The sequence below is a fragment of the Seriola dumerili genome, unplaced genomic scaffold, assembly GCF_002260705.1.
Source record: "Seriola dumerili isolate Sdu_G_001 unplaced genomic scaffold, Sdu_1.0 BDQW01000331.1, whole genome shotgun sequence".
Lineage (NCBI taxonomy): Eukaryota > Metazoa > Chordata > Actinopteri > Carangiformes > Carangidae > Seriola > Seriola dumerili.
Window position 1 is genome coordinate 4,389,923 of NW_019174586.1, and position 12,175 is coordinate 4,402,097.

At 40.1% G+C, this 12,175-nt stretch overlaps 1 protein-coding gene across 1 annotated transcript; it reads left to right on the forward strand.

Moving 5' to 3' along the window:
* Positions 1–1,802: 1,802 nt before the first annotated feature.
* fam198b (family with sequence similarity 198 member B) lies at positions 1,803–9,809 on the forward strand. The gene is made up of 4 exons (XM_022760192.1): positions 1,803–2,691; positions 4,334–4,551; positions 5,726–5,952; positions 8,421–9,809. The coding sequence occupies exons 1-4, from the start codon at positions 1,803–1,805 to the stop codon at positions 8,626–8,628; spliced, it is 1,542 nt and encodes a 513-aa protein (XP_022615913.1). The 3' UTR covers positions 8,629–9,809.
* The last annotated feature ends 2,366 nt before the right edge of the window (positions 9,810–12,175 follow it).

Below are 12,175 nucleotides of genomic sequence, written 5' to 3' on the forward strand. Positions count from 1 at the left end.
GGTAACCTATGCTGCGTGGCTAGCCCGCTCCGGAGCAGGTTAACTTTAGAGGATCTGACAAAAACCTTTCAACAATCTGATCACTGATCAACCAGATAAGTGGAAAACTGAGTCATCATTCCTGCAGGAAGCTGACAGAAGACCCTGACAGAACTCATAATAAAATGAAAAATAATAAAGACCAATAGATAGTAATAGAATCATTTTCCAGTTCCAGGATTTCCATCTGTCACTCTGTTTTTAAAACAGAGCCTCTAACAAACGGAAGGCCACATTATATCTGCTTAATGATGCTTATAGAGGATTCCTGATAGTGTCTGAGGTGCCTTTACACTCTCATTCCATCCGCAGCTCAGAATAACACGAGGAGACATTGTGACGATAACTGGAAATAAAAACCAAAGCGGTTTGTCTTTTATTAGAAAAATAATCCAGACGCTGTGAAATGTGTGATTATAAATGCAGCGTTTTAGACAGATAGACTTCATCTCTCCTCTCCGCAGAAAAACTGTCTGACATTAGCCTACTTAAGTTAAGTTCATCTCTCTCTCTCTCTCTCACACACACACACACACACACACACACACACACACACACACACACACACACACACACACAGAATGGTCCCTCTACACTAAAGAATCTATAATTTAATAATACCAGCATTTATTTGCAGTAAATATCTACAGGCTAGCCTTAACTCAGCATTTGGGAATTGTTTCTACTACTTCTACAGCTTCTCTTGGGATCATATTGTCCACGTGTCGCTTTCGCCCGGTATCACTGTGTCATCTCATTTCATATTAGCTCACTTCTACTTAACAACTCCACCTCTTCCGCGCTCGTGCCCGGACAACCCAGGATTTACTAAGGTGAACAAAAGACCAGACATCAGTCTTCATAGGACACAACACAATAGTTCTATATTTAAACCTACTCAGGTCAGGAAATCCTGTAGAATGAGCTGCTGCTCTCTACTACAAGAGGAAATATTTGTTTCCTGATGTTAACTGTTTCCCTTTTCACTATTCTATTCTATTCTATTCTATTCTATTCTATTCTATTCTATTCTATTCTATTCTATATGATTACCCCGGACTCACACAATTCAGAATTAGGGTAATGGACCAGCAGATGTCGCCTAAAACGCACGGATGTATAACATGAACATATTTTTAGGTCTTCACTGTAAAGAATGTGTAACTTCTCACCCTCACCTCTAACCCCTGGATTTAAATGTAATGAAATAATAAAAAAGTCCACACTGTCCGTATAGTTTCATATGTGTCGACCAGTAATTCTTATTAAATTTTCGCACCAATGGCAAATATATATCACTCATGATCTTATATTTCTATAAGATCTTATAGTGTGATAAAAGTAGTGCGCTATCCAAAACATTTGTAAGACTGTTTTAGTTTTTTTTTTTGTTTGTTTGTTTGTTTTCAAGCAGTGTAAACGGAAATAACACATTTTCAATAAATTCCAGTGACACCATGCAGGCTGATGTGAGCAACAAGTGAGCTGGATTATACAACACACCCATAAGGTGTCCCATAAGTGCTTATTATGCATTTTTATCAAAGGTCCAGTTTGTATCTGAAAAACGAAACAAGAAACCTGAAGTTGCTTCATGTTTGTGTTGGAGGGTGGTTTCCCAGCGCCTCCATCCACTGCGTACTTGTCTCTATGTGGCCACAAATCCTCCCTTCCAAAAATGACTTTCGGAAGTTGTGCGCTCCTCCCTGCTTTGAGTTTGACGCAAAAAAAGACACTCAACCATGGTAATAACATAAGTTCTAATGGGGAAGTATCGCTTTCACGGGCTGTGCTTCCCTTTTTTAAGACTGACGAGCAGCTTTCGGAGGTGCCCTCTTTCAAAAAGGAGTTTGTTAATTGCGACCGTATGTGTAGTCTATTTGCTTTTTGTGGTTTTACATGTTGGATACTCGCAGCAGCACTGGGACAGAAGGACTGTTAAGGACAAGTACCGACACACCCGTGGATTGTATAATTTGGAGCCTAATGGTGTCCATCCAGACTCAGCGGATTTGCAGACCGGTGCCAGCTTTGTGGTACCGACCCGGTCCAACGTGGTCTACATAACGCTCAAGTTTAAGCGCCTGAAACCTGCAAACATTAGGGGCACAATCAGACCAAAACTGAGGAGAAAAGTGAGAAGGAATAAAACAGCCAATTCAGCTTTTACGCAGAACAAACTTGGCTCTTTGGAGCGGTACGCGGGCCAAATTAAGCCCAACTTTGAACCCAAGACTTCCTGGAGAGAAAGCAGGGATGTTGATTATAAATCTTTAGATATAATCCCGAAATCTCATAAAGGCGAAACCGCAGACTCTCAAATCAGTTCTATCAGAATTTACAGCCAAAGGGCACCGCCATGGTTCAGCCCACAGGACGTGAAAGCCATGCGCTTTCTTGCGGATGCCAAAGTTTTGCGCATCAGAGAAGTTTCTCACGGAGGCTCTCCATCACTTCTGATATTTGAGGGCGAGACGAGGGTTTCACCGACCAGCCAAAACCACACAACACCGAACAATGTGTGCGCAGGGCAGTGTGGAGTCATCAACAGTCCCGTGGACACTACTGAGGTCTTTGCTTTCCACTTGGACAGGGTGCTGGGGCTGAACAGGACATTAGCAGCTGTCAGTAGAAGATTCAGATTTTTCCACGGTAGGTCACCACTCACCCGAACAGTGAGTCTGATTATCTGACCCAAGCTGCATTAAAGTTCGGGTGCTTTTAAAACCAAGTTCGATCATTACAGAGTGTATTTCACTACAAACACGGAGTCATTATAACAAACACTGAGCACAACTGTGTGCCAGCGAGGAACCGAGAAAAGGAGGGTGTGGGGTTGGAGGAGAGAGAGAGGGTTTGGGGGGGGGGTCTCCGTCTGAGGATGATAAATGATATTCTCTAACCTGATTGGACGGTTTCCTCAGTCTGAGTAGAACTCCTTTTTATTTGCCCAGGATCCAAATAACAAAACACATTGTATTAACGTCACAATAGTGTAATCAGTGCTATTGAAAACATGGATACTATCCTGATTAGGTGAATCTGTTTACCTTTGTCACAGATCAGGTGGTTTTGGAGGTAAATACTCCAGCACAAGAAGTGACTTGGTGATTATCTGTAACCTACAAACTAATCACACAGTGCAAACTTTTTTATAATGGATGACTTAAATGTAATTTCAGGTGAATGGGGAACTCTGAAGTTGTGGTCTGGTGGTGGGAGAGATGGGCACTGATAATGCCACAACCCTGTACTCTTGAGCTACACATCACACATTGTTCTAGATAAAGGATTGTCAGTAGTCTGCAGTCACAACCATGAGTCAGCATATGTTCCTAGGAGAACAGTCTGAGACCAGACCTGTCCTGTCAAGGCCAAAACTGGCAAACAAGTCCTCTCTAAGAGAGGGTCTTCGTTTACATATCTGACCTGTTCAAGGTTGTGGGAGCACAGGAACTTCTCTTTTTCTCAGGAGAGTTGTCTGGAGGCCTGATTGGATTACAAAAGCCAAGTGTATTAAAATGCATTATGATTCGCAGGGAAGTAAATGCAGGACATTCAAATTTATTCATTCAAACTTATAGTCTTCAAAAACTTTGAGAATGGCACCACACTCTAGCATGAGCTCTTTCAAGGTGACTGAGAGCCTTCGTCCACTTCCTTATAACACCATTATTCCATGTATGAGTAACATCTATGTCTGTTTTTAGTCCTCAAAGCATAAAAAAGCTTTTTCCACTCCGCCTCAAGATAGCACACCATCATGTGTCTGTGAGTTTGATTTGTTGATGTTGTTGCTTTGATTTGATAAGAAGGCTGTGTAAAATTAAATATTTATCGACATACTGAGACGTAGTAGTCCAGTTCTCTGTGCTCTTAGGTGCCCCGGCTCATTCCACCATGTTTCAGAGAAAACATTGCAATAACAACATTTGCTGATTTGTTTGATAAATTGCGAAATCAGAAATAAACACATGACTCCATTACCAGCTCCGACCCTCACTGAGGATAACGAGTTGTTGTAGCAAGAAACACTCGGATAAGCATTTGTAATTCTCTGACACTGTGGGAAACAAAAAATCTTTCTCCATCTCCGTGCTGTCTTACACAAGGTAGACACTGTGCAGCCTCCAGGCCTGTGTTATACCCTGAAAAAATACCAATGAGGTCACTACTGATGAAGTGCGTGCATTGCTCAGTAAGCTTTTCCTGGATAAAAATAGGTTAAAAACTGCATGAGACTGAACAGTTGTTCCAACCTGACCATGTAAATCCCTCTGTCCTTCCTCTTTAGATGGTCAGCCCTGTCCAGTGGTGTCATGGGATGCATCGCTGTACCCAGAGGGCCTTGCTGCAGGCTGGGCCACTGTGAGGTTAACATGGGGGGACTACCAGAGCTCCCTGAAACAAAGGTGTTGGCATAAAAACATCAGCCCAAAGCCCGACTCTGGCTGCTCCACTATTCATCACTACGAGTGGAGCAAGCTGGCTCTGTTTGACTTCTTGTTACAGGTAACAAAGGCTGTTTGAAAAACTTACTATGACAATGACTAACACAGTGATTTGATCAATTCCACATTTCTCTGAATGTAGACACATACATCTGCAGCTTCTCCGTTCTTGGGTATTTGATTTTGCACGGTTAAAGCCTTCCCAGACTTCTTTAAATTCCAAAAATGCCTCATAGATTACTTTTGCAAACCCCTTTTTGTCTGACACCAGCAATATTCTCACAACAGCTGTTACTGCTGAAAAAAATAGGTTAAATATCCTCAGAGGTTTTGTCCTTTGGCTGGAAAAATGCCTTGTTTCCTGTGTGGGATGCCTCACTGGATCACATTTTGGCATTGAGGACACGTCCCCTGAGAACTCTTTAATTCATTCCCTGATCATGAAGCAGCACAGACTGTAGAGTCAAGTCCTGTTAGTTCTTTATTTCAAGTTCCTTATAAAGAAATTAATGAATAAATAACATGAAATTCCTATTGTGCAGTTTAGAGAAACGGATTCCACAGTGCACATGAAACATCTCATCAAAGAGAGAAGTGAATTGAATATAGTGAAGTTGTTACACTAGTTTATCTGGTACTGAATCGCAGACAAATCATTTCTATTCATATCATAGATATTTGCTTGTCCTGAATTTACCCTCAAGTGAGAACAACAATTACTGGGCTAAAGTCAAATTTTGAAACTGTACATTTTTATAAGCCGAGATGAATAAATATTGAAGTCCATGACAATGGGGGTTTATAGTTGTTAGAGGTTCTTTTTTTTTTTGAAGGTATTAGGACTTACAGAGGGGTATGCTTAAGGGATTGCTGGCTTGATTCACAGGTATCCTGGAGGTATGTCTTGCCCCTATTTGTTAGCACCATCTAAAACCACCACCAATCCAGTGGTTTAGCATATTGAGAAAGATGAATCGATGAGAGCCATAGTTGGGATTTGGAGTTGCCATTCCTTGTGGAGGAAGCAGGAGTTATTTGAGAGGAGCTGCTGCCTGACAGCGTAAAGAAAGTCCCCTGTGCAATCATGTCAATCAGCAGTCCGATCTATTGCAGAATAAACATCCTCAGGGAAATTTAAAAAAAAACATTCGGTTGTCAGGGTTATCAAACAGCTCAAACGAGAGAAAACATCAACTACAAAAATGCTCTGAAGAAATGTGACCATTCTTTTTCAGATTCACAACCGTCTGGATCAGAGCTGCTGTGGGTTCAGGCCCCGGCAGGAAGATGCATGTGTGGAACTCGGCCTCCATGCCGAATGTGGGAGCCAGGACCACATACAACTGGCAAACATCATCCACAGGGGTCACGACCCCAGACACCTGGTCTTCACCAACAACAAGGGGTTCTTCGACCGCAATGAGGACAACTTGGACTTCAGGCTGCTGGAGGGAATCAAGGAGTGAGTTTGGATCACAACACTGAAGGCTGAAAAAAAAAAAACATTATGCGATCGATACTGATGATTTCAGTGTGTCAGATACAGTGTTATTCAATTCTTAAAGTGTTTTTAGACTAAGAATATAATTAATGAGTTGTCAGGACCACCACAGGACCATTTATCAATAATAATTTTTTGGCGTAACAACTGTCCACAGCGAGGAGGGAGCACAAATGACTGGTGGGTTGTTTTCAGATGTTTTTTTCCAAAGTTTCAGTTTGTCTTTCCCTCCTCTGCAACACAGTTGAAAGCAAAGCTGAAAAAGCGGATTTGAATTTGTGTTGAATCTCTGCCAGGCCTGTTCAGAAACTCAGGATTTAAAGATTTGTACACAATAACCTGCAACCATAAGTACAAAGCAGCTATTAGAGATTATAAGAATGTCATTTTTTAATTTTTCAAATCCCATTTTGGACTTTTTAAACCACAGTTTAAACCCTTACTTTAACCTTCTGTTACAAACATTTTAAGAAATATTTAGCTCCAGTTCAACAAAGTTTGGATAAATCTGACAGGCAAGTGTTGCACCCTGACAATGTGTTATTTCTGTTTGTTCCCCACTGATCTCTGTGGATATGTAATTTCAAACCACGCTGCAGAGACATTGCTTTCATTTCATCCATCTTTTGATCAATAAATCAGTGGCGACAGAAGAGAAGCTGTGGTTTGGCACGGACGCTTGTATCTCCTCCAAACATAGATCCCTGTGATCCTCATCAAAAATGCAGCTTCTATTCTGGTATTCCAATCAGATAAAAAGGCAACGTGAGTCTAAATTTAGATGCTATCAGATGACATTAGAGATCACAGGGCGTCATTAATACCTGATCTTTTTTTTTGATCTTACGTTGGATTCTTTGTAGGTTTGAGAGGGTTTTATCTCTGACTTTTATCAAAGCTAATTTAACTGACATTTGACTTTTTTCCCAGGCACGTTCCAAATAGATGTGTATGTCATACAGTTAATCATCACAGTTAATTGGAAAGGTTGAGCTTACAATACAGTGAATACAGTTTCTTCATGGCTCTTCTCCAGTTGTCCTCAAAGTCCATATGATCACGCATCAGGCAGTAATATCGTCCATTTCAAACTCTGTCAGACAAGCCACAAAACAGCATCTCTGAGTCAAAGCAACAATAAACACTTTTAGTTTTGTTCATTTATAACCATGCACCAGCCATACTTCAACACAGATTGCTTCAACCCACTTAGATTTGTTTTGTTCTAGATGAAATTACGTCACTCGCCGACATTCATACTTCAGAGAAAACAAAAAGGACCAACTCCAAACCCGACGGCTGCAGCCAGCTGCTGCCCAGCTTCACATGATGTAGCCTACTCGTCTCCTTTATTAATCTGTGACGATATTTCATTCGCTTGAGCGGAGCTTTTACCCACTCGAAAGCTGTTAAAAGGTTGTAATTCTCCACCTGTACTGATGAGAAACCTTTCATTTCACTCAAGCTGAAGTTTTAACAGGGGAAACCAAAAGTGTAATTTCAACGGTGTAAAGAGCCACTGTTTTTCTGATTTCAAGTTAGCTAACGGGTGGAGAGTAACTAAGTACATTTATTCCAGTATGTCTGAGTTGCTTGTACTTTGGAGTATTTTCTTCTTATGCTACTTTATACTTCTTCACTTCACTGCATTTATCTTACAGCTATAGTTACCTTTCAGATTAAGATTTGTCATGAACATCATATAAGTTTATCAAATACAATGCTAACAAATTGTTAGCGGTTCCCAACCATTCTGGCTTGAGACCGCTTACAAAAGAGTAATGTCTAGTCAGGGCCCACAGAGGTCAAATTATCCAATATTTCATAAAAGAGTATAAATTGCAGGAAAAAAAGCCATGTTACAGTATCTTTTTTCAGATTGTAACAACAATCATTGAATATTTTGTGATTTATTTAAGTTTGATATTTGTTTCCACTACAAACTTTATTGAGACCAGCTCCTACCTTGAATCCTTCATGGAGGTGTGTTTAGTTTGCTGAATAGTGGTGCACCTACACATGGGGGCTACAACAGGGATAAAATGTTTACTGTAGTTTGAAGATAGAAAGTTATCTCTGACTATCACCTTCTTGTTCTTTCATGATGGTGTTGTTATTGTTTTTTGTGCTTTTGTCTCTGAGGTTACAGTTACCTTCTCAGTATTGCAGAGTTTACAAAGAAACAGCCGAGATAAACTTGCAGCAAAGACAAATTTGATATAAATTTCATATTCAGCTGCCTCTATTTTTGGCAAGTTTCATTTTGCTGGAGTTACACCACCTCTAAAAAAAAAAAAAAAGACAATATACCTTCATCAAGTGACAGCCAATCAGATTACTTCTGCTCCCAGCCAAGGACACCTCTGCTTCTCAGATGTGTCTGTAACTAAAACTTCAGTTCACTCTCTCTCACCTCTGTGTCTTTCCAGGCTTCCAGAGCAGGCAGTATCAGTGCTGAGGAGCAGGAGGCTGAGGGAGAAACTCCTCCAGTCTCTGTTCCTGGACCAGACGTACTGGGAGAGCCAGGGCGGGCGACAGGGCATCGACAAGCTGATTGATGTGATCGAGAGGCGGGCGAAGGTCCTCCTCACCTACATCAACGCCCATGGGATCAAAGTCATCACAATGAATGTGTGAGGAGGCTTACACCAATCAAGAGTGAAATTACTTAGACACAGACATAGTCAATTAACAGTCTGATCCCTGTGACTTTAGTATGTCCTTTTAAAAGACACTGGAGCTTTGTCCACTTACATTTTCTAAGGTTATCTGGATAAAAACATCAGCTAATGAGAAAAAATGTTACATATAATGTAAGTTATGCAAATTGTTTAATATTGTTCTGTATCACAAGAGTATGAGAGCACATGCTGTCAAGTACAAGTGACCCTAATCCTCAGGAAAAATGAAACAGGATTCATTAATTTATATATTTTAAAAAATAATGCTAATGAAGGACTTATTATAAAGTTGCCTCTGTAATAGCAAACCATTCAAGTAATGTCTGGGTAATCTATCAACATCTATAAACCCATGAGATACTGAGAGATTTTTTTAATTTGACTAATTTTGATATTTACAGAGAGCCTAACTTTTACTTAAGGAAACTAATTAGGTTTACTTCCTTCTTTCGAGTCTTTATTTCTTTCTCTCCCAGAGGCCGATGTGCTTTTGTCATTATGTAAATACATGCTGCAGTTATAACTCCTTTATCCTTCCGAGGCCTTCCAGTGCGTGTAATTTGCATTGTGTATGATGGGAATGCACTACATGATAAGTTATTTTCTCCTCCGCTCCTCCAGTGGGTGGCAAGAATTAAGATGTCAGTAAAGCCTCTTCTTATTAAGAAGACACAGCCTGGATCCACTCGGCTTGACTGGCATCGTGCATTATTACACTGAAAAAAGATTTCGATTTTAATGAGTTATTTAATCTCGTATCTCTTGTGTACAGTCCTAAAAAAATGTTTTTGCCTTTTAAACAAAACCATTAAGACGCTTTACTTGTTTTCAGTGTATCCTCGCCTGTGTAATTTCATGCTTTTAAGATTCAGTACATCACTCTCTGTATTATCATCAACATTGCATATTATGAAACATGTTTGGAAAGAACAGGCAGTGGCAGTGACTGTACATTATAAACTGAAGATCTTTCAGTATGAGGAGTCAGACGGTGCTGTTCTCTTTTACATGCGCCCTTTATTTCAGTTGGACTACAAAAACTCCTTCTGTCATAACCATTTTCATTGTATTTATTTATTTTTTTGTACTTTCTTTTCTAATTATTGAAGACGTTTGAGCATCAGATGGTCAATAAAGGCAATTATTTGTAAAACATTTGGGCTTGATAATGATCTTTAGCGTTGCATTTTAACTTGGCTTTATTGAACTTTGGCTTGAAAAGTGACAACATGTGATTTCAGGTAATTTAAAAGTCAGTCACAGACAGGCTCGCAATTTCATTCACATTAACTTTATTGTGTTTATGTAAAAGTTTGACACTCATTCTATGTGTATGTGTGCTTTATATGTGCATTATTTATTCTTAACTAACAAGGTATATACAGTCTATAGCAAAGACATTTTTTCCTCATGTCTACCCACTAACAGCTCGATCAGAAATAGTCTGTGAAATCCGAGCTACAGCCTGGTGTCTGTCTTTCATGCTGTGCTTTGGGCTCTAAGAGTTGGAGTCGACGGGGCTTTGAGGGTTATTTTGTCGTGTCCATGCTGGGCATTCACTCGGCTGTTGTCTTAACCCCTCTGCACCCGCATTAGTGCGTCAGTGGGGTCCATGTCTGTGTGTGTTTGTGTTAGAAAAACCTCTCTATTTCCCAGAGTGCTCAGCAGCGGAACTTACTTTCTTTACAAGCATGTGTGTTTGCATGTTCTCACACAGTGACATACACACAGACAAAAGGCGACTTTTGACCAATACATGTATGCAACAATATATGTAAAGACGCACACAGACACACAGGCAAGCGTAAGGGCCTGGACCTTCCCCACGTCCCCACATTCAGACCCACTCAGTGTAATTAGACCACAGTAAAAACAGTGTGTGCGGTTCTACAGGTCAAGTGCCACACTCCAAACTGACAAACAAGACTTGACAAGTAGCTGCTTAGTCAGTCAACTCAGACACAGCCTGCCAAGCATTAGCTTTTCACACATGAAAAATATTATTCTGCCACATTTCAGACAATGAAGTTAAAAGTCCTCTCTTCAAGTGAGAAAAAGTCTGCGGCTGTATTTATTATTAGCACAAAAACAGCACTGCACTGCACGTACTGAGAAAAAATACCAATTCCAAAGACATTTTCCTATTGTTGCATTAAAGTTGAAATCCAAATTAAAATCCATGAAATCTCTTCCAGTCTTATCTGGGGAGAGGCAACTGGCTTGGAGTTCAAACTCCTGCAAAGACAGCAGAGCAGCAAGAGTTGCACTTGTGGCCTCCTCTAGTGTGATGTTGTGTATTAACAGCTATCTGGGGAGCTGAATGAAAACGTCTTGAACGACCAAGTAAAACTCTTTGCTATTTTGTTATTTGCTATGGTGGTGAAATAAGACACTTAGATAAGAAGTACAACACTAAAAATAATATCACACTGCTACAATTATGATGGTGGTTTGGACAGACTTTTGGTATTGGTGGCCAGAAAGGTAGCAGGGACAAGCACAAAAACAGTTCTTCATGTCAAAAGCCCCGCCCCTGGATAGGTTAAACTCAGTCATGTCAGGTATGAGCTTATTATGTTATACTGTATGTTTATACCAGACATTAAAAACGAATAACTTTATCTGTCGGATAGAGTCAGTAGGATTTTGACATTCAAGCTTTTACACTCTGAGGAACAGCACTTAGAGTTAAATGATATAAATATGTCACTGGAGCCAGCAGCTGGTTAGCTTAGCTTAGCATAAAGATTGGAAACAGGGGGAAACAGTTAGCCTGGCTCTGTCCAAGGGTAACAAAATCCTCATACTAGCACCCCTAAAGCTCACTAATTAACACGTTATATCTTCTTTATTCAATATGTACAACACCGCTTTATGGGGGATTATGTGTTGGACTCTTTCTTGGCTGGGACCAGTCTCCAGGCAACCAGCAAAGACTCCAGGAAGTTACTGGCATTATAGTACCAATGCAGCGATATAATAACTTTGCCATGCTCATTATCATAGCCATATTTGAACAATACTTACATTACCATGGATTTATCCTGCTGACACCATTCATTGTTGTGGGTTAAGGCCAATTAAGGAAAACACAGAATCTGTATTTGATCCTAAACAAACACATTAATTAGATAAATCTATAATGAAAGTTTAATGAGGAAGAAATACTTAATACTTAAAGTCTCTGTGCCTTAAAGGAAAATGCAGCATTTGCAAATTATATGTCCTCAGGCAGGTTGTTCAAATTTAAAACATTAGAGGAGCAACGGGCTTTGTACTTCAATCTTCACATTTCATTTAGCAGCTTTTGGCTTGAGCACAGAGGAAGTCTGTGCTTTTGATAAGCTGCTAAATGGGATTATTTTTGCAAAAGTTTTCAAATAACTTCACAAGGGTGTAGCCTCAGGGATGGTTTGTGAAATGTATACAATTACTCTCTATGACTCTTTCTTATTTTACATGACAGGCCTGACGAGTTCACTCTTGTTTGCACAGATAATGAG

Coding starts and splice junctions, on each gene's coding strand:
- fam198b (XM_022760192.1), top strand. CDS start 1,803: ATGGGGAAGTATCGCTTTCACGGGCTGTGCTTCCCTTTTTTAAGACTG. Junction 2,692..4,333: donor AAGATTCAGATTTTTCCACG/GTAGGTCACCAC, acceptor CTTCCTCTTTAG/ATGGTCAGCCCTGTCCAGTG. Junction 4,552..5,725: donor TGTTTGACTTCTTGTTACAG/GTAACAAAGGCT, acceptor ATTCTTTTTCAG/ATTCACAACCGTCTGGATCA.